This window comes from Mobula birostris, chromosome 20 (assembly GCF_030028105.1).
Source record: "Mobula birostris isolate sMobBir1 chromosome 20, sMobBir1.hap1, whole genome shotgun sequence".
In the NCBI taxonomy this organism is placed as follows: Eukaryota; Metazoa; Chordata; class Chondrichthyes; order Myliobatiformes; family Myliobatidae; genus Mobula; species Mobula birostris.
This window is the reverse complement of record NC_092389.1, coordinates 13,726,535-13,749,676: the sequence shown is the minus strand read 5'-3', so window position 1 is coordinate 13,749,676 and position 23,142 is coordinate 13,726,535. Positions and strand designations below refer to the sequence as shown.

Here is a 23,142-nt window from a genome sequence, read left to right as displayed (position 1 = left end):
AGTGTGTTAATCACCACCGGAGTATCGGTGATAAGTGGCTAGTACACTCAATTTCGTTTCTAAAAGGCTTTATCCAACGAATTCAATATTAAACACACAGCGCATTTTCCTCGAATGAATATAGCGATAAGTCAATTATCAGGGGAGGACAGGGGATCTTGAAGTAAGTGTTGAACAAACTTCCAGTAGAAGTGTCAGAAGCAGGTTTGATATTATCATTTAAAGAAAAATTGAATAGGTATATGGACAGGAAAGTAATGGAGGGTTATGGGCTGAGTGCAGGTCAGTGGGACTAGGTGAGAGTAGCATTTGGCACGGACTAGAAAGGCAGAGATGGCCTGTTTCCGTGCTGTAATTGTTATATGGTTATATAAGTCAATAGCATCATAACATTTTAAGTAACGTTTGGATATTAAACAGAGCGCAGATTTTCCCCGTATGAACTTATAAGATCATTGCAACGCACCAATATCGCTGAATCAGTGGGAGCCCTGGGCTTGCTTTCCTGCAACAAGGCGGTCCTATCGAGGGGTGATGGGAGACAGCGATACTCGAAGGAGGTTCCTTATGTCCAGTCTATTCCGCAATTTAGTTTTTGTTACATTCATCGCAGAGATATGTTGGGAATGGAAGCAACGTTTTTGGTCCTTCCGTGGCTATCTCAGGATATTCAGCCTTGACTTTGATCCAGAATGCCAGCAGAGATGTTATGTCAAACAGACTTTTCAGCCCGCCGTCATTTGCAAGCTCAAGGAGTTGATCTCCTTCCCGCACTGACATGGACGACGCGCGTGTAATGGCTCAACAGTGCGTGACAGGGAATGAGGAAAGGTGCAGCTGACTCATATCGCCAAATCATATCTTTCCTCGCGGCCCGGTAGCGCATGCTCTGCGGCCTGGTACCAGTCCGCAGCCCGGTGGTTGGGGACCGCTGCCTTAGCCCTCCTCAGGTCCATCACCAGCTCCTTAGTCTTTTTCACATTAAGCTGCAGATAATTCTGCTCACACCATGTGACAAAGTTTCCCACCGTAGCCCTGTACTCAGCCTCATCTCCCTTGCTGATGCATCCAACTGTGGCAGAGTCATCAGAAAACTTCTGAAGATGACAAGATTCTGTGCAGTAGTTGAAGTCCGAGGTGTAAATGGTGAAGAGAGAGGGAGCCAAGAGAGAGGGAGCCCTGTGGAGCCCCAGTGCTGCTGATCACTCTGTCAGACACACAGTGTTGCAAGCACACGTACTGTGGTCTGCCAGTCAGGTAATCAAGAATCCATGACACCAGGAAAGCATCCACCTGCATCGCTGTCAGCTTCTCCCGCAGCAGAGCAGGGCGGATGGTGTTGAACGCACTGAAGTCAAAAAACATGACCCTCACAGTGCTCGCTGGCTTGTCCAGGTGGGCGTAGACACGGTTCAGCAGGTAGACGATGGCGTCCTCAACTCCTAGTCGGGGCTGGTAGGCGAACTGGAGGGGATCTAAGTGTGGCCTGACCATAGGCCGGAACAGCTCCAGAACAAGTCTCTCCAGGGTCTTCATGATGTGGGAGGTCAATGCCACCGGTCTGTAGTCATTGAGGCCGCTGGGGCGTGGCGTCTTCGGCACAGGGACGAGGCAGGACGTCTTCCACAGCACAGGAACCCTCCGGAGCCTCAGGCTCATGTTGAATACATTGCGAAGTACTCCACATAGCTGAGGGGCACAGGCTTTGAGCACCCTGGTACTGACACCATCCGGTCCTGCAGCCTTGCTTGGGTTGAGACATTTCAGCTGTCTTCTCAACTGTAGAGCTGTGAAGCCCACCATGGTGGTTTCATGTGGAGAAGGGGTGTAGTCATGAGAGCAGGGTGGGGGCTGTGAGGAGGGGTAGGAGGGGAGAGTGGAGTAAGTGTCGGTTGGGGGCCGACAACAGATGACTCATGTGGGGGATGGGCAGGGGCCACACTGTCAAATCTGTTAAAGAACAGGTTAAGTTCGTTGGCCCTGTCCACACTGCCTTCAGCTCCTCTGTTGCTAGTTTGCCGAAACCCAGTGATGGTCCTCATCCCCCTCCCGACCTCTCTCATATTGTTCTGCTGGAGTTTCCACTCAAACTTCCTCCTATACCTGCTAGAGAAAGTGGTTGAGTCAGGAATGAGCTGCTAGAGAAAGTGGTTGGGTCAGGTACAGTAAAAACTTTTAAAAGATAGCTGTACAAGTATGTGAATTGGAAGAGGCTTACGAGTTTGTAGGCTAAACAATGGCAAATAGGACTGGCTTGGATCGGCATTTTCGTCAACCTGGGCCAATTGGCTGAAGGGCCAATTTCCATGCCGTATGACTCCATGACTCCTTGAAGATACCTACCCATCATTTTGATGAAGCATCAGTTTAGTAGTATTTCTTTAAAAAGCTGAATATGAATACTCAAATCATTTAAATTTTCTCTTTTATAGAAAGAACAATTGGCTCTTCCATACAAGTCAAAGAAAATCATGCCTACACTACCGTAAGTGTGTGTTGATGCTACAGTAAATAAATATTTAATTAATGTTATTTCTTTATGCTGTCATGTAATGAACAAATCAAATACTTTTTTTCATTTCCTTTAACTTCACATTTTACTTGAGAAGAATGAGAGGTATAGGTGGAAGTTCATCCTTGACTGTTCTACAAAGTATGTAATGTACAGTGGTGCTAGAAAGTTTATGAACCCTGTAGAATATTCTCTATTTCTGCATAAATATAATTTAAAATGTTATCAAATCTTCACATGTCCTAAAACTAGATAAAGGGAACCCAATTAAACAAGTAATACAAAATATTATACTTGTTCAATTACTTAATGAGAAAAATGATCCAATATTACATATATTTGTTGGGAAAAGTATGTGAAACCTTGCTTTCAGTAACTGACGTGACCCCCTTGCAGAGCAGTAACTTCAACCAAACATTTCTGGTAACTATTGATCAGTCCTGCGCATCAGCTTGGAGGAATTTTAGGCCATTCCTCCTTACAAAACTGCTTGAACTCTGGAATGTTGGTGGGCCTCCTTGCATGACCCGCTTGCTTCAGGTCCTTCCACAACATTTCTATAGGATTAAGGTCAGGACTTTGACTTGGCCATTCCAAAACACAAATTTTCTTCTTTTTAAACTATTCTCTTGTTGATTTAATCTTGTGTTTTGGATCATTGTCTTGCTGCATTATCCAACTTCTATTAAGCTTCAGGTGACAGACTGCAAACCGGACATTCTCCTGTAAAACATCTTGATACAATTATGAATTCATTGTTCCCTCAACGATTGCAAGTTCCACAAGCCCTGAGGCAGTAAAGCAGCCCTAAACCATGATGCTCCTTCCACCATGCTTCGCAGTTGGATGAGGTTTTGGTGTTGGTGTGCAGTGTCCTTTTCTCCAAACATAGTAATATGCATTTCTGCCAAGAATTTCAACTTTAGTCTCATCTGTCCATAGAACATTGTCCCAGAAGCATTGTAGAACATCCAAGTGGTCTTTTGCAAACTTGACACATGTAGCAATGTTTTTTTGGAGGGCAACACATACACAAAATGCTAGAGGAACTCAGCAGGCCAGGCAGCATCTATGGAAAAAGTGCAGTCGATGTCTCGGGTCGAACACTGCCTGACCTACTAAATTCCTCCGGCATTTTATGTGTGTTGCTTGGATTTCCAGCATCTGCAGATTTTCTTTTGTTGGTGCTTCTTTGGAGAGCAGTGGTTTCCTCCGTGGTGTCCTTCCATGAACACCATTCTTGTTCAGTGTTTTTCTTATGGTGGGCACATGAACAGAGACTTTAGCAAGTTCTAGAGATTTCTGTAGGCCTTTTGCTGTTACCATTGGATTCTTTTTCACCTTTTTCAGTATTGCACATTGTGTTCTTGGTGTGATCTTTGCAGAATGACCACTCCTAGGGAGAGTCACAACGGTACTGAGTTTCCTTCATTTGTAGACAATTCATGCATCTCTACAATTCTTCTTCCAAAGTCCTCTGAAAGTTGTTTTTATCAAGGTATGGTGCACATAAGCAGATCTTTCTTGAGAAGAACAGGCTCTGTCAGAAACCTGACTTTGTGTGTCTTTTTTATAGGGTAGGGCACCATTACAACCCACAGCTCCAATCTCATCTCATTGATTGGAACACCTGACTCCAAATAGCTCTTGTAGAAGGCATTACCTCAGAGGTTCACTTATTTTTTCCAATAAATACATGTAATATTGGATCATTTTTCTAAATAAATAAATAGAGAAGTCTAATGTTTTTTGTGTTATCTATTTAATTGGGTTCTCTTTATCTAGTTTTAGGACTTACGTGAAGAACTGGTCACATTCTAGGTCATATTTATGCAGAAATAGAGAAAATTCTACAGGGTCCACAAACTTTCTAGCACCACTGTAGCAGTGTTTCCACATTGTTTACATCTGAAACTTGGTTCTTTTAACCTGTGGAAGTGAAGTTCAGAAGTACAATCCAAAACACAGTCACAACTGTTTTTTGTTCTGTGTTAATGACCATCATATAGCCTTGTTTGCTGAGGTATTGGGTGTAGCTGGAACTTTGAACAAAACTGCTAACTTCACCCTTTCAGTCATTGTCTTTTCAGACTTCCATAATGCTTTGATTTTCATTGAAAATGAATTGCATATCATACAGCTACTGGTTCACTTTCCAAGCATCTCTCTTTATTGTACCAGTATGTACTTCCCTTTTTTGCTATGCCCGTCCATATTTCTGACTCTATCACTAGGAAGATAGCCATCTCAATAATAATGTACATCTCCCTCTGTGCGTTTTACTCTTCTGTCCTCTTTCATCAATCTAAAGATGCTGCGGATTTTCACTGCTATGATACTTCATTCAGATGACAGTTTTGAACTGTCACACCGAACTTTTAATCTGGGAATATCAGGTTACCAGCCTGTCCACTTACAGTATTTGTACTGGTTTCTGAGCTCAGGCAGCCTTGTCTTGGAGCCCCAGAGAAAGTGGCTAGCTTACTTCAGGACCTTCTATTAGAGCAGAAAATTATGATTGCCTAATCCTTTAGTGTTTGGAGGTTGAGGAGGGCTAATAATGTAATTTCTTCCTCCTTTTCAGAAGGATGTATCATAAGCAGAATGTCAGAATTGCTTTATAGACCTACGGTTACTTAATGTTTCAGAAATTCATAACCCTAGGGGCTATGCGCTAGGGAAATTCTAGGAAGTTTCAAGAGTACGTTACATGGTCGGCACAGCATTGTGGGCCAAGATTTTTATGTTCTATGTTCTAAATCAGTATTGAGCATTCCATTAATTTAATCAATATGGTAAATACGTTTTCAGTTCAATAATTTCCCACAGAGTGAGTCTCGGATGAACAATACTATTTACATCAGGTCCCACTGAAAGAGCAGCTTTGGGATTCTCAATTCCCTCTCCATTATGCATCTTCAGATTGAGGAAAGGCAGACTCATCAAAGCAAAACAAGTACCTAATAGCTATAGTTTCTTCCAAGGCCCAAGTGGGTAAACATAGCAATATATACTTTGGAATGATTCAAAATAAAATTTGTTTTCATTTCCTAACCCTGTGCTTACCTCGGTTGAAATATTAAAGTTATTATCACAGTACAAATATGTCACCATTCCCAACCCTGAGATTCATCTTCTTATGGACATACTCAATAAAGGCTGATTTATACTTGTGCATACTAGCTTACGCCGTAGTCTACGTTGTAGCCTATGCTGTTGTGAGCATTTATACTTGTGCGTTGGTGTGTCTGTGTCTCTCTGCAATTCACCGCCAAAACGCTAGTTGGCGGTGGGGTTTCTATGCCACTGTGTTGAGTTGCTTTGTGTTGAAACTCAACACGAATAAACTCAAACTTCAAACAATGGCGATTGAAACTGAAGGCAGGTGAATTTTCTGTGCTTGTCTGGCCACTGAGAGACATGGACGAGGAAATACATTGCAAATATTTTTGGATGTCGGCAGGTAGATTTGACGATTTGGTTCATCGTCTCCAACCATTTATTTCGCATCAGTGTACGCACACTATACTCAGAGATTGGCAATCACCATTCGAGTTTTAGCTTCAGGTGGAAGTCAACAGGCTGTAGCAGCTAGCTACAAACTGGCATCAAGCACAGGGTCCTCCGTAATTTCAGAGGTCTGTAAAGCTTTATGGAAAGCATTGCAGCCAGAGTTCCTTCCCTGCCCTTCAGTCGCCCAATGGGAAGCTATTGCAGCGTAGAGGGAAATGTGATGCTACCAAGCGGACCAATCACAGTTGTTGTGGTCTGCGTCCCCATGACACGTAGTTACATTGTGGGGGAGGTGCACGTTAGGCTACGGCGTGGAGTACAGCGTAGGGTACCTTTATACTTGTGCGTACATTTGACGCACAAGTATAAATCAGCCTTAAATTGGTAGAATAATAAGCATAACAGACTCAATGAAAGACCACCCAACTTGGGTGTTTGACCAGAGTGTAAAAAACAACAACCTGTGCAAATACAAAAAGAAAGAAATAATAATAATAAATAAATATGCAATAAATATCGAGAACATGAGATAAGAGCCCTTGAAAGTGAGTCCATTAGTTGTGGGAACAGTTCAGTGATTGGGCAACTGAAGTTGAGTGAAGTTATCCCCTTTGGTTCAAGAACCTGATGGTTGAGAAAGCCACGTGGGTGCCGGGCAAGATGGCTGCACGTTAGCAGAGCTCCGACAACGCACTGTGAAATTCTATTAATTAGAGCATATTTATCCCGCCTTGTCCGGATACAGCTGTCCTGCAGTTAAAAGCTGTTCGTTTTTTTCACTGAAAGGGCTAATAACAACTTCGAGAGAGAATTCTGTACGATGCCGAGACCTAAGAGCACTGCAGTGAGCCACGTGGCTACAAGACAGAGCCCACAATTCGAAGTTCAAGCCACGCTAACGACACAGATGGACCAAGGCTCCAACATGGAGAATTTACTGGCCGAGGTTAGTCGTATGAGTTCCACTCTACTCGTGGTGGCTGCTGATGTATCTATGATTAAGGAAACGACAACGGAGTTGAAGAACTCTGTCAATGCCATTCAAGAGATGCTGACGGAAGCCGAGGGCCGTCTCTCCAGTGTGGAGGACACCACTGTGCCACTGGTGGGTGCCAGCGAGCAGAATAAGAAACGCTTGGACCTGCTGTGGAACCGTGTCGAGGAGCTTGAGACCAGGAGCAGACACAACAACATCAGGCTGATCAGTCTAAAAGAGGGTGCAGAAATGGGCGGTCTGATTAAGTGTTTGCAAAGAATCATGTCCAAAGGATTTGGCATCGAACTGAATGCAGAGTTTGAGATTGAGAGGGTGCTTCGGGCCTTGGCTCCCAGGCCGGGCGAGGATCGCGCCCCCCAGGCTGGTCCTAATACGATTCTTGCGCTCTTCGGCCAGAGAGAAAGTGCTGCAAGTGGCCAAAGCAAAGAGAGGAGTTGAGTGGGAGGGATGCAACGTTTCCTTCTTTCCAGATATGTCCAGAGAATTGGCTGAAAAACAGAGGGCATTTACTACGGCTCGGAAAATGCTGCAAAAAGTCAACGTGAGGTACACACTGGCTTATCCAGCAGTTCTACGCTTCACATGGAAAGGAAAGAACAATTTCTTTACTACTGCTGCAGAAGCAGAGAAATTCATTCAGAAAAACTGTGACGCTGGCATTGACTGAGAGACAGGATTTGATCACAGTGATAGGTGGAGATAACTTTTTAGGTATAACAGGGTGGGTGGGGAGCTGGATGAAGCCGTCTGATTAGGGTGAGGCTTGCTAGCTGGCACGGCACTTTGCGGACCATATCATGTGTCTTTTTCTTTTCTGTTTCTTTGTGGAGCTTATCCTGCCTGTTTGTTTTTATTTGTTAGTTAATCTGGCAGGAATATATTATTTATATGTTTTTGGGTTATGTTGGTTGTTTGAGAGCGCAGTATTTGCAGTGTTTTTTGGTAATAATTGAGCACGGGGATAGAGTACAACAGCAAGGTTTTTTTTTTGGTCTATTTTTTCGGAGTTTTTGCATTCCAGACTCAGCTATCCGGGAAAATGTGTGCATGCAGTTTAGGATATGAAAATAGTTAATTTCATATCATGGAACATTAATGAGTGTGGAAACCCAATCAAGAGGAAAAAGATTTTATCATACCTTAAAGGTAAACAAATTGATGTTGCATTTGTCCAGGAAACACATTTTAAAGATGTTGAAACACTGAAATTTAGAAGAGATTGGGTGGGCCAGGTATTCTATTCATCATTTAATAGCAAACAAAATGGGACAATGATTTTAATTAACAAAAAACTTAATTTTGTATTGCTTGGAGAATTTAAAGACAAGGAAGGCAGGATAATTTGTATAGATGCACTTATTAATGGGGTGAAAGTAGTACTTTGTAACATATATGCACCTAATAAGGAAGATCCAGACTTTCTTAACAAGGTGAACGAAATTTTAGGCACCAAGGAAGGAAAAATAATTTTAGCAGGAGACTTTAACCAAGTAATGGACTCTGTTATTGATAAAAGCAAATTTCAGACAACACCAGTACCCAGGGACAGGGCTGCCTTACATCAACTTATTGAGGATATCGGTCTGGTGGATATATGGCGATTGGTGAATCCATCCGAAAAAGAATATACATTTTTCTCTCCGACATAAATCCTACTCCAGAATAGATTTTTTTCTAATATCCAACTCCATTGTTGAACAGGTGATAGACTGTAAAATTGGCCCAATAGCATTATCAGACCATGTACCGGTTGAAATTCAAATTGATTTAAATACTGAAAGGGGAAGGAGGGGTAGATGGCGAATGAATACTATGCTGTTAAAAGATGAGGATTTCAGTGATAAGCTGGCTGAGGATCTGACTTCGTTTTTTGAATTGAATGTAGGGACCACAGTACAGCTGTCCTCGGTATGGGAGGCATCCGAGGCATATATAAGAGGAAAATTAATAGCACAGATATCTAAAAGGAAGAAAGAAAGTATGGAGCAAATAAAAAATCTGGAGGCAGAAACAACCACATTGGAAAAGGTTTTATTAAGATAATATACCGATGACTTATACAAAGATCTGTGCAATTTGAAATTCCAGCTAAATAACATATATAACAAAGAAGCAGAATATGCATTATTTAGATTAAAAACAAGTTTCTATGAAGGTGGTGACAAAGCTGGTAAGCTGCTGGCACAATATTTAAAGTAGCAGAATACGAATAGTGCTATACCTGTAATTAAGAAAGGGGATACATTAGTGTCATCATCTAAAGAAATAAATGAAGTCTTTCGACAGTTCTGTGAACATCTATATGCATCACCGTTTAACCATGACCAGGAGGAGCTGAATCAGTTTGTCGCTAACATAAAATTGCCTACATTATCCCCACAACAAGCTGAGTCCTTGGATGCCCCAATTACTGAGGATGAGGTCAGACGAGTTATTGCGGCTAAGAAAATGAGGAAATCTCCAGGTATGGATGGCTTCCCAGTTGAATATTATAAGAAATTTCTGGACATATTGGCTCCTATTCTAACAAAAATCTATTCAGAAGCACTTAATTTGGAATCTTTACCGAATACGTTTAATGAGGCATTAATATCATTGATCCCACAAAAAGGCAGGGAAGCAATATCCCTCCAATTATAGCTTAATTAATGTGGACTGTAACATACTGACTAAAATACTGGCTTCGTGATTAGAGAAAGTATTGCCATCTATAATTAATACTGACCAGATTGGCTTCATTAGAGGCAGGTCCTCAACTGACAATTTAAGGAGATTACTGCACTTAATATGGCTGAACTCCCCAAGTAGTACCCCAGTTACTGCCATCTCCCTGGATGCCGAAAAGGCCTTTGACAGGGTTGAGTGGAGATTTTTAACCACAGCTTTGTCATTCTTTGGGTTTGGCTCTATCTTTAAATCATGGATTAGAATTTTGTATTAAAAACCCTAAGGCTGCACTTATTACAAATGGTATCAACATCTCACGGGGTACACACCAAGGCTGCCCCCTCTCCCCACTGTTATTTACGATTTTTTTGGAACCACTGGCAATCATGATTAGAGCAGATCCAGATGTTAGAGGGGTGAAGGGAGGCGGAAAGGAGCATAAACTGATGTTATATGCTGACGATATTTTATTACGGATTAGTGACCCTTATAACTGTTTACCCCCACTAATGAAAACAATTCAATTATACTCTGAGGTATCTGGTTATAAAATCAACTGCAATAAATCTGAGGCTATGCCAATGTCAAAATTATGTTTTTCAAATTCAGTATCTCAGTTTAATTTCAGATGGGTGCCAGTTGGAATGAAGTATCTAGGGGTCAAACTTAGTCAGAATTTGGATGAAATAATTACTTTAAATTATGACCCATTATTGAGTAGGATAAGAAATAATCTGGATAAATGGGGGGGGGGGTAGCACTGAGACTGTCACTCTGGGGTAAAGTTAATGTAGTTAAAATGGTCCTAGCACCTCATTTTAACTATCTTTCTATGATGCTTCCTTTAAATATATCAGATTTGATCTACAAGCAATACAACAAAATTATCAGGGATTTTCTATCGGATAAGAAGAAGCCCAGAATTAAAATGAGTAAGATGTGTATGTCCAGGGACAAGGGTGGGCTCAGTCTACCAGACAACAGGGCTTGTAAATTATTCTTTGAAATGACCAAATTAGCTAAACATTGGGACAGGGCTGATGTTGATTTAGATTGGGTAATTATAGAACAGAGCCTGGCTGCACCACATTCTCCCCATAACATTCTCTCACAACATGTGGAAAATAAGACTACTCTAAATCCTATACTATCTCACTCAAGGAGTGTGCGGAGTACAATTCATAAAGCTTGTAGAATGTCACATTTAAACCAGTTATACTCCTCGCTCTGGAATAACCCTGAGATATGCATTGGGAAAAGAATGGTATACTGGAAAGAACAGAAGATTAAAGGTGTAAATACAGTAGGTGATCTCTATGAGAATGGAATTTTTATGTCATATGTGGATTTGCAGAGGAAATATAACTTTGTAGATAAAGGGATTTTTGGAAGTATTTGCAAATAAGACATTGCAGTAGTAGCATATTTAAGAACGGTAACCCACAAAGTAACTCTCTAACTGAATACTTTACGTTTCCACAGGAAGTTCATAAAGCATCAGTGTCTTATAAAATGTTCAAGCACTCTGTGGGTGAATCGTGTAACAATCTCAAAGCAGTATGGCAGAAGGATCATGGAAGCGATATTGAAGATAATGAGTGGTCAAATATTTTATCAAATGTGGGTAGACATATTAGGGAAGCGAGAGGGAAACTTATTCAATATAAGATAGTACACAGATTTTACTGGACACCAACTAGACTCTACAAAATGGGGATTGTTGATAATAATTTATGCTGGAAATGTAAAAAATGAGGTGGGCACATATTTTCACATGATTTGGGAGTGTTCTATGGTTCGTCCATTTTGGTGTAAAGTTCTTGATTTTTTGGGGAGTTGGTCGGGTCCCACACTACCCTTGTGCCCACGGCTTTGCCTCCTGGGTGATAGGACAATGATACCCAATGTAAACGTTGACAAGTTCACTATTTAAAAGTGGGTTTCATTACAGTTGCAAGAATTATATTGCAAAACTGGAAAAAACCCAGATGTCCCACTGTGAAGGAATGGACTGAGGGAATGATTAAGATTTCATCATATGAACACGTTGGGAAGAATTAACAGTGAGGGAAAAGTGCAAGACGTGTGGGATCAATTTTGGTTGTATGTTAATTTAAACTTAAATTAGAACTTCTTTCTGTCTCTAAGTTTTATTTGTTTTCCTGTCATGGGATGGCTGTGTAAATATGCTGTTCTGTATCTGCTCTGTGACATGCTGTGCTGCTTTGTAAAATAAGAATAAATAATAATAAAAATTTGAATTACAAAAAAAAGAACCTGATGGTTGAGGCTGTTCCTGAACCTAGTGCTGTGAGTCCTGAGGCTCCTGTACATTCAAGCAGCAACAGGAAGAGAGCATTCCCTGGGTGGGTGGGAGTCCCTGATGATGGATGCTGCTTTCCTGCGACAGTGTTTCATGTAGATGCACTCAATGGTTGGGAGGACTTGGGCTGTATCCACTACTTTTTGTAGGATTTCTGTTCAAGGGCATTGGTGTTTCCTTACCAGGCTGTGATGCAGCCAGTCAATATACTCTCCACCACACATCTGTAGAAATTCGTCAAAGTTTTAGATGTCATCTGAATCTCTGCAAACACTTAAGGAAGGAGAGGTGCTGCTGTGCTTTCGTTGTAATGGCACTTACATGCTGGGCCCAGCACAAGTCCTCTAAAATAATGACACCAAGGAATTTAAAGTTGCTGACCCTCTCCACCTCTGATCCTCTGATGAGAACTGGCTCATAGACCTCTGGTTTCCTTCTCCTGAAGTCAATAATCAGCTCCTTGGTCTTGCTGACATTGAGTAAGAGGTTGTTGTGGCACCACTCAACCAGACTTTCAATCTCCCTCCTATATCCACTTGGAAAACCATGTCTACCCTCAAACTTTCTGCACTGGGCAGAGAACTAATCAGTTGATGCTCTTGATTTGCCTGGAGTGACCCATACTGAAAAATTAATGTGTTAACATTTAGCACAGCCATCGTAAATTATAAGTTTAGTCCAGGCACTTCATGAATAACTACAGGTGGGACACAAAATTGTAGCAGATTCTTATCCACAAAAACCACCCCACACAGGAATTCTACGTATGCTGAAAAACAGAATCGTCTTCAGATCCTCCTGAATTGTGCAAAATTATTTCTTAAGATGAAGGCTAAATTGAGAACTTACTAGAATCAGCATTTTGTAACTAATAAGATTTGGATGGATAATAGGAAAATCGTTTTCAAGTGAGGACTGGCTAACAGATTGTGAGCAAAGTACTATATTTCACTATCTTTTATATCTTAACATTAAATATGTCAGCTTATCTTTCACCAACACTGCACAGGCCCTGGATCAGAGATCACATTGAAATGACAGTATGATGCCCTTAGGGTAGTGGTAAGCCCCCTCGTTGTGATTCATTGTTTGGCATCTGTGGCCCACTATTGGCAATCAAGGCCTGCAGCTTTTAACAGGAACACTCAGAATCAGAATCTAACATGACTTAGCTAGCATTGCTAAGATATTTTGATCAGCAGCTCCAGAGAGAGGTTGAATTGTGCTTTGTCATAAATAAGCAAGGTTATGTGTTTGTTTTGGCTAGCTGTATTCCCCCATGCTCCCACGTTATTTATTTATTGATAGATACAACATGGAGCAGGCCTTTCCAGCCCATGATCCGCACTGCCCAGCAACCCACTATGCTACCATATTATTCTTTGAGTAGTTGCAGTAAATGTGAAAACACAATGATCCGCTATAAATGTGAAAACACAATGATCCGTGATGAGATATTCCATAGTATTTGCTATGGATTCTCCCAGCAGGCAACAGCCATCATATAAACTGAATTAAAATAAAATGACGTTGACGATGTCTTCACTGAAATGTCTGAAACAACCCTCGGTAGCTTAAGGGTGGAATATTCCATATAAAGTAGACAATTAGGAAGGTGTTATAATTGAAGCATGAACAACCTAGACAAGCTATTTAAAAAATGGTACTACTCTAGACAGGAGACTGCATTTGCTGGTATCTGAAGTCTGTCATCCATGTGCACCTCCATGTACTTGTAGGTCCTCACCACATCCAGGTCCTCGCAACTCTGGCAGGGTCTGGAAGACATTACTTCCTACAAAGTGAAACCCAATAGTATGAATGGCAGTGATGCTTCACTACAGATGAACTTAATGCCTTCTATGCCTGCATTGAAAGGGAGAACACAACTACAGCTGTGAAGATCCCTGCTGCACCTGATGACCCTGTGATCTCTGTCTCAGAGGCCGAAGTTAGACTGTCTTTAAAGAGAGTGAACCCTCTCAAGGCAGAAGGTCCCGATGGAGTACCTAGTGAGGCTCTGAAAACCTGTGCCAACCAACTAGCGGGAGTATTCAAGGACATTTTCAACCTCTCACTGCTACGGACAGAAGTTCCCACTTGCTTCAAAAAGGCAACAATTATACCAGTGCCTAAGAAGAATAATGTGGGTTGCCTTAATGACTATCGCCTGGTAGCACTCACATTGACAGTGATGAAATGCTTTGAGAGGTTGGTCATGACTAGACTGAACTGCCTCAGCAAGGACCTGGACCCATTGGAATTTGCCTATTGCCACAATAGGTCAACAGCAGACATAATCTCAATGGCTCTTCACATGGCTTTAGACCACCTAGACAGCACAAACACCTACATCAAGATGCTGTTCATTGACTATAGCTCAGCATTTAATACCATCATTCCCACAATCCTGATTGAGAAATTGCAGAACCTGGGCCTCTGTACCTCCCTCTGCAATTGGATCCTCGACTTCCTAACTGGGAGACCACAGTCTGTGTGGATTGGTGATAACATATCCTACTTGCTGACGATCAACACTGGTGCACCTCAGGGGTGTGTGCTTAGCCCACTGCTCTACTCTCTGTATACACATGGCTGTGTGGCTAGGTATAGCTCAAATACCATCTATAAATTTGCTGATGATACAACCATTGTTGGTGGAATCTCAGGTGGTGACGAGAGGGTGTACAGGAGTGAGATATGCCAACTAGTGGAATGGTGTCGCAGCAACAACCTGGCACTCAACATCAATAAGACGAAAGAGTTGATTGTGGACTTCAGGAAGGGTAAGATGAACGGACACATACCAATCCTCATAGAGGGATCAGAGGTGGAGAGAGTGAGCAGTTTCAAGTTCCTGGGTGTCAAGATCTCTGAGGACCTAACATGGTCCCAACATATCGATGTAGTCATAAAGAAGGCAAGACAACAGCTATACTTTATTAGGAGTTTGAAGAGATTTGGCATGTCAACAAATACAGTCAAAAACTTCTATAGATGTACTGTGGAGAGCATTCTGACAGGCTGCATCCCTGTCTGGTATGGGGGGGGCTACTGCACAGGACCGAAAGAAGCTGCAGAAGGTTGTAAATCTAGTCAGCTCCATCTTGGGTACTAGCTTACAAAGTACCCAGGACATCTTTAGGCAGCATCCATTATTAATGACCCTTTTCTCACTTACCATCAGGTAGGAGGTGCAGAAGCCTGAAGGCACTCACTCAGCAATTCAGGAACAGCTTCTTCCCCTCTGTCATCCGATTCCTAAATGGACATTGAAGATTTGGACAATACCTCACTTTTTTAATATACAGTGTTCCTGTCTTTGCACATTTTTTAAAATCTATTCAATTAATTGAATTGATTTACTTGTTTATTTATTATTATGTTTTATTTTATTTATTATTTGTAGTCGCACTGATACGTAACGAGTGAAAACAACACACTGAGTCGAGCAGGGTCTGGTTGAACTGTTTACTGTTTCAATCCACGCCCGCTTAAGTCCCTGCTCCCAGCATCTCCTGCTCTTTGTGGGGCGGAAGTGACGTCGGCTTCCGGGCCGAGGTCTGGCCCGCACTCAGAGCCCTCTCGGTTGCCGCTGGCTGCAGGCTCACCCGCGACTGCTGGAGTCGGTTCGCTTGCCGCGTGGGTGAGCCACCACATGACCCCCCCCACCCCCGCCACAGAACCGGCACTAGGCAGTGCAGAGTCCACAGCCTGCACACTGTCAGTTCTTTTAGGTGGCCGGCCTCGTCGTCATGGGGGTGGCACCGCAACCAGGCGTTCAAGGTCTGGATGCGCCAGTTTGAGACAGTCAATGGTAAAAGTTTCTTCACGACAGCCAATGTCGAGAACGCAGGTCGTCCCATTATGGCGCACTACCTTGTAGGGTCCTTCGTATGGTCGCTGCAGGGGTGGTCTGTGCGTGCCTCGGCGAACAAAAACATACTTGCTCTGTTGTAGGTCCCTGGGCACAAAAGAGGGTGTTGTTCCGTGATGGGACGTCGGGACTGGGGCAAGTGTTCCAAGCCACTCCCGGAGTTTAGTTAGGACCGCGGGGTGCTGGCACAAACTCACCGGGAACTGTGAGCGGGGCACTGTAAACAAGTTTGGCCGATGATGCGGCCAGGTCCTCCTTGGGTGCCGTGCGGATGCCAAGCAGCACCCAGGGGAGTTCGTCCACCCTCGGAGGCGTGCCATCAGGGCTGACATTAAGTGCCTGTGGAAACGTTCCACCAGGCTGTTGGACTGCGGGTGGTAAACAGTTGTTCGGTGGAGCTGGGTTCCGAGGAGTTGTGCCAGTGCAGACCACAAAGCCGATGTGAACTGCACACCCCTATCTGAAGTGACGTGGGCTGGGAGTCCGAACCGTGCCATCCAGGTGGTAATCAGGGCTCTGGTGCATGTCTCCGTGGCCGTGTCAGTGAGTGGGACAGCTTCCGGCCACCTCGTGAACCTGTCCACCCTGGTGACCAGGTATCTCGCTCCTCTCGAAACCGGCAGTGGGCCGACGATGTCCACGTGGACAAGTTCGAACCTCCTATGTGTCGGCTGGAAGAGTTGCGGTGGGGCCCTCACGTGCCCCTGGATTTTGGAGGTTTGACAGTGCGCGCATGTCCTGGCCCAGTGCCCGACCTGCTTGCGTAGGCCGTGCCACACAAACCTGTCTGCGATCAGCCGGGTGGTCACCCGGATGGAAGGGTGGGCTAAACCGTGCAAGGCGTCGAAAACACGACGCCTCCAAGCTGTTGGGACAATGGGCCAAGGTTGCCCGGTGGACACATCGCAAAGGAGCTCATTACCTTTGGGCCCAATGGGTATGTCTTCGAGGCAAAGTCCTGAGACTGCAGAGCGCTGGAACGTCTGCTCTGCGTTTTTGAGCCCGAACGGCATCCTGAGGAACTCGAACAGGCCAAAGGGGGTAATGAGGGCCGTCTTGGGCACATCATCTGGGTGGACTGGAATCTGATGATACCCTCGGACCAGATTAATCTTCGAAAAGATGCGCGCCCCGTGCAGGTTGGCCGTAAAGTCCTGGATGTGTGGTACCGGATAGCAATCGGATGTGGTGGCATCGTTCAGCCTCCTATAGTCGTCGCACAGTCTCCACCCTCCCGCGGACTTGGGCACCATATGGAATGGGGAGGCCCACGGGCTGTCGGAACGCTGCACAATCCCCATCTCCTCCATCTTCTTGAATTCCTCTTTCGCGAGGCAGAGCTTGTCGGGCGGTAGCCTGCGGGCCCGGGCATAAAGGGGAGGTCCCTGTGTGGGGATGTGGTGCATCACGCCATGCTTGGGGGCTGTTGAGGAAAACTGCGGCGTGATGATAGATGGGAACTCCGATAACACTCTGGCGAACTCGTTGTCGGAATAAGTGACAGAGCCCAGGTGCGGGGCCGGTAACCTGGCCTCACCGAAGGAGAAAGTCTGGAACGTCTTCGCATCGACTAATTGTCGACCCTTCAAATCCATGAGCAGGCAGTGTGCATAGAGGAAGTCCGCACCCAGCAGTGGCAGTGACACTGCGGCCAGCGTAAATGTCCATGTAAAGTGGCTGGAGCCGAACTGCAAGGGGATGGTTCTTGTGCCGTAGGTGCGGATGGTTCTGCTGTTGGCTGCCGTAAGTTTCGGTCCTGTTCTTCTAGTTCGGGTATCATGGCCCGAGGGGGTAGGACACTGATTTCTGCCCCCGTGTCCACCAGGAATCTAAGCCTAGAGTGCTTGTCTCAAATGTAGAAGAGGCTATCACGGTGGCCAGCCACCGTAGCCATCAGCGACAGCTGGTCCTGGCGTTTCCCTGGAACAAGCATGGCGGTCGGCAGCGACGGGCCCCGGAACCCAACCTGTGATGATAAAAACACCAAGACTCAGAAGTGGTGCCGTCCCTTGATGTGGATGTCCGGTGCTCCGTTGCTGGGGTGTGGGAGTGCTGGGCTTCCGGCCGTGCCGCAGCACTAATTCCGATGGTGCTTCCGCCATTTAGTTTGGCGTGCCAAAGCATGTCCACGCGGGCAGCCACCCCGCGCGGGTCTCTGAAGTCTTCATCTGCTAGCTGGAGGCAGATGTCTTCTGGCATTTGTTCCAAGAAGATCTTTTCAAAAAGCAGGCAAGGCTTATGGCCGCCTGCCAGTGCTAGCATATCGCTCATCAGGGCTGATGGTGCGCGGTTGCCCAGGCCGTCCATATGCAGTAACCGCGTGGCCCGTTCACGGCGGGAGAGGCCAAGTGTGCGGATTAACAGGGCCTTGAGTGCCTCGTACCTGTCTGTTGCCGGGGGCTGATGCAGAAAGTTGATAACGCGGCCCACCGTCTCCTGGTTGAGGGCGCCCACCATGTAGTAATACCTGGTGGCGTCTGAGACAATTTGCTTGACTTGGAACTGGGCCTCTGCTTGCTCAAACCAGATCAGGGGTTGAGTGGTCCAGAAAGTTGGCATTTTAAGGGAAACTGCATCCTGCAGAGCCAAGTCATTCATGCTGGGTCCAAATGCCATTGGACAGTCGGGGTTACCAATGTGGTCGCGCTGATACGCAACGATTGAAAGCAACACACTGAGTCGAGCAGGGTCTGGTTGAACTGTTTACCGTTTCAATCCGCGCGTGCTTAAGTGCCCGCTCCCAGCATCTCCCGCTCTTTGTGGGGTGGAAGTGACATTGGCTTCTTTGCCAAGGTCTGCCCCACACTCAGAGCCCTCTCGGTTGCTGCTGACTGCGGACTCGTCCGCGACTGCTGGAGCCGGTTCGCTTGCCGCGTGGGCGAGCCGCCACATATTATTATTTTTCTCTGATAGATTATGTATTGTATTGAACTGCTGCTGCTAAATTAACAAATTTCACGTCACATGCCGGTGATAATAAACCTGATTCTGATTCTGACTTGATTGAATAGTAACAGGGAGCAGTGCAGGCATAGTCTTCCTAAGGTCCATTGCCATCTCCTTTGTGTTACTGATATTGAGCTGCAGATGTTTTGTTTGACAAAGTCCTCCACCAGGGCCCTGTATTCATCCTCCTGTCCTCCCTATATACACCCAACAAAGGCTATCAGTGCTAGAATCTGGTGAAAATTAGAGCTATTGAGTAAGAGATGAAGGCAGATAGAACTAGATAGGCACTGGGATCCAGTGGGTAAAATGTGTAGGGAGGAGGTGAATGGAACCAGGAAGGAGACAAAATAGTGATGGGAATTCCTCCAGCATTTTGTGTACGTTGTCCAAAAATGGACTGGAGGTGGGTCAAAAGGAGGGAGACAGAGAGGGAGAGGGAGAAATGGAGGAAGTAAAGATGATCTGAAATTGGAAAATTCAGTGTTCATACCATTGGGTTGTAGACTATGCTATGTTCATACCATCTACAATCTAGCTGCCTCTATCAACACATCTTCTTCTCCTACCTCTCTCTATCTGTCAGTTATCTTTCACCCCTCCTCAATCCAGCTATCATCTACTAGCTAATGTCTCACCCCTCCTCCTCTCCTCTATATACCAGCTATCTTCCCTCTGCGCTCACAGTCTTGATGCAAGGTCTCAATCTGAAACATCAACAATTTTTCCTCCAAAAGATGCTGATTTTCTCCTGCAATATGTTCTAATAAGATAGGCATCCCCGTTAGTCTATGCATACCCAATAAAGGAGAAACAAATCACTCACAACTAATGTTGATGTGCCAGTCATTGGTAAGCAGCTTGTTGATACCTACTGACTCAGTTCATATGTGAAAAATATTCAGTTGGACAAGGTAATTAGTAACTCTAATCTTGTTACCCCTATTTCCCCCGAAGAGGGAATTTATATCTAATAACCCAAAGACTCTTTACTATTTAAAAAAAGTATTTCAAGATAAAGTAGGTTGTGTGACATGAAATTCCAAATCTGGTGAAGAGGACTATTGACATATTCATTGTGGTTTTGCAGGCCTTCAGGATGTCTGTCTTTCTTTCAATTTCTACAATGATTTGTTGGAAAAGTTTTCAATTTTGAACTGTGTCACACATAATACTATACATACTCATACTTCCTAATATCAGTATGAGGGGTCAAAGGTATAGAACTGCACGTTAGACAGACAGTAGGTCCAGACAGGGAACAATTCAGTGCTCAACTTTTACTAATCATCTGATTTACTAACCATCTGTTTACTTCCAGAAAGCCTGCCTGCCCAGATTTCAGTAATGAGGCTCAGGAGACTTACCAAGCTCTGAGGCAATTTGACTGAATGTTAAGAAAATCTTCTGGAGACAGAGATAACTCAAGGAAAAATGAACAACTTACTTGGAGTTAATAAACTGTTGTTTCCTTAAACTGTAACTAATTTGGCTTTTTAGTTGTCGCTGTTGTACCTTTTCTAATTTGATAACTTCACTCTTCAGTGCATAGCTAGTACAAGCTTGCAGAGATACTCATATCTGAGCAACTGATATGATTTATTTTGAGCTTACTGTTCCAAGAGTTAAGTCAACACAGCAATCTAGGGCACCGTGGTAGTGCAGTGGTTAGTGTGATGCTATTACAGCTCGGAGTTCGGAGTTCAATTTCGGTACCGTCTGTAAGGAGTTTGTAGGTTCTTCCCGTGACCACGTGGGTTTCCTCCAGGTGCTCCAGTTTCCTCCCACAGTCCATAGATGTACAGGTTAGTAGGTTAATTGGTCATTGTAAACTGTCCTGTGATTAGGTTAGCGTTAAATCGGTGGGTTGTTGGTTAGAACAGTTTATTCGGCCGGAAGGGCCTCTACTGTGCTGTATCTCTAAATAAAATAAGTCAGGTCAGATTATGCAACTTTTCATGTACAAATGTTACATAAAAGTAGTTTGCACAGGTTAGATCATGAACAGCTTGAGTCACACATGAAGCATTTTCTCCATTACTATTAACATTTTGAGCTTTTGGGTACAACCTACAACCACCGTTAATCACTCAAAAATAGGAGCACATCAATCAGGTTACAGCAAGGAGATGGCATCCTTCACTGTGACGTGGATGTCTTAAAAAAGGACGTTAAGGTTTGAATAAGCTATTGGTTGTTTGAGCCTATTTCACCATTGAATAAAAATCACAGATTCTACCTCAGCTGTATTTTCCATCACTATTCCCATATCCCCTGATTTTCTAAAATGCAAAAAGTAATTTTAGTTTTGCAATTGTGCAAAACAGGTAACAACAAATTCACATTCATTTTACATTACTATCAATCCTGCTTCTCTTTTCCATAGGTTTGCCATCTATATTCATGGAACTAGTAGCACTGTAATGCCCCTAACAGAGTGAAACATGCAAGCTAATGTCTGGTCTGCACTGATGTTTTCATTATTATAAAGAGGAAATGTTGGTTAGAATTTCTAGAATGTCTATTTTCTCCTTATTTGAAAATGTGGAGTTTAGAGAAGTGTTATATTTTAAGAGCCTTGACAGCTTTCTGAGAAGGTACAAGGAAAAGCTCATCTCTTACTGACAGAACTCTTCTTGGAGAGTGCGTTAATAACCCCAAGGAAAACGCCAGACAATGATGGCAAACAACAATTGAGATTTTAAGTTAATACTCCTAGAGACTGAAAATCATGAATTACAAGAACTAGGAAGAAAGCAAATGAACCACAAAATACTTAAAATACCCATCATCCCTTAATTGGATTTCAGTTCATAACTGACGCTGAGGTGTGTACCTGTGATTCAGTGCTTCAATATTTAGTTCTGAGGTGGAAAGGAAAGGTTTGAGCCCATTTTAAAACTTTATTCTATAATATAGGCTCCCCTCAGGCAGTACCGTGGGGAAGTTAAATTATCAAAGATGTTAAATGTCTGCTGGTCAAAAATCACTCAAACTTTTGAGTTTGTACTGGCTCTCAGACCAGTCCCATTCTCTTCAAAGTGCTGAGGCCATGTTGAACATTCACAAATAAAGTGATTTAAATTAAACATAAGTCTGAAGCCAAATCTGCTACCTCAAGATTTCATTGTATGTTTCGATGTTTCAATGTTTCAATGTAAACATAACATATAAAGCTAATCTTAAACTAAAGTATCCAATTCAAAAATAGACCATGGGAATTCTCAACCAGAGGCACAAAACAATATCTGATCATTCAATTCATTGCTTGTAGGACCTAGTGTGCATAGTATACCAAATTTATCTACAAAACTGTAATAACTAGACTTAGAAAAAGCCTTGTGTCTGAAATACATTGAAATATCCTGAATATGCTCCTGATTAAATTCTGCCCTGCACCTCACGATGAATACATACATCTGAGCCAGAAATCAAAGATAAAGAAAAATTAGCTTTATTTGTCACATGAACTTTGAAACATCGAAACATACAGTGAAAAACATCGTCTTGCGTCAATGACCAACACAGTCCGAGGATTGTGCTGGGAGCAGCCTGCAAGAGTCACCATGCTTCTGGCGCCAACGTAGCATGCCCATAACTCACTAAACCCAACTATAATGATACGTCTTTAGAACGTGGGAGGAAAACAAATCACCCAGAGGAAACTGATGGTGGTCACGAGGAGAACATACCAACTCCTTACAGACAAGGATTGGAAGCTGATTGGTGATTGCTGGCACTATAAAATATTGCATAAACTGCTACACTGTTATACTGCCCTTTAATGCTGGTCCAACTTTAATGTTAGTCATTTTTTAACAGCAGCAATGATGTTATTCTTCTAATTTCAATAACCCTATGTTTATATGTCATCATTGGGATACTTCTGAAAGTGAGAATATAAACCTGCATTCTCTCCCTTTCTGATCTACTTGGAAACCGCCCCCCCCCCCAGCAAATCCAATTGGTAAAGCACTTTCGAGCCCTCATGATTGATAGTGGCATAACCTATGTTAGTCCCACAAAACACATGCTCTCATGTGGTATGCATACAAAAACCAAGCCATAATAACAGTGGTAATTACATTCTAATTTACAATTGGGAACAAATGTTTTGGAAAGCCTGCCAATTATGAAATGCACTGGAGAGCATTAATGGTGCTCACATTCTTAGGATGTAAATATTGTGTTAGTGTTGCAACATTTAATGCACTTCCCTGGTTGCCCTAAGAAGATGGTGGTGGGCCTTTTTCTTGAGTAATTACAACTCCTTATTAGTCAACAGCTAACTATGTTGATGTGGCTTT

At 43.5% G+C, this 23,142-nt stretch overlaps 1 protein-coding gene across 6 annotated transcripts in view; it reads left to right on the top strand.

Annotated features, from left to right (window-relative positions):
- Positions 1-21,771, top strand: part of hoatz (HOATZ cilia and flagella associated protein) — a 69,968-nt gene extending 48,197 nt beyond the window's left edge. For 4 of the 6 annotated variants that reach the window (XM_072238193.1, XM_072238192.1, XM_072238189.1 and 1 more), the window contains 2 exons: positions 2,433-2,485; positions 11,172-11,904. In XM_072238193.1, the coding sequence (XP_072094294.1) occupies positions 2,433-2,485; positions 11,172-11,361 (243 nt within the window). In that variant the 3' untranslated portion in view covers positions 11,362-11,904. Of the gene's footprint in view, positions 1-2,432; positions 2,486-11,171; positions 11,905-20,156 lie in introns of those variants that run through there. The other 2 variants (XM_072238191.1, XM_072238190.1) reach the window with 1 other exon arrangement.
- The last annotated feature ends 1,371 nt before the right edge of the window (positions 21,772-23,142 follow it).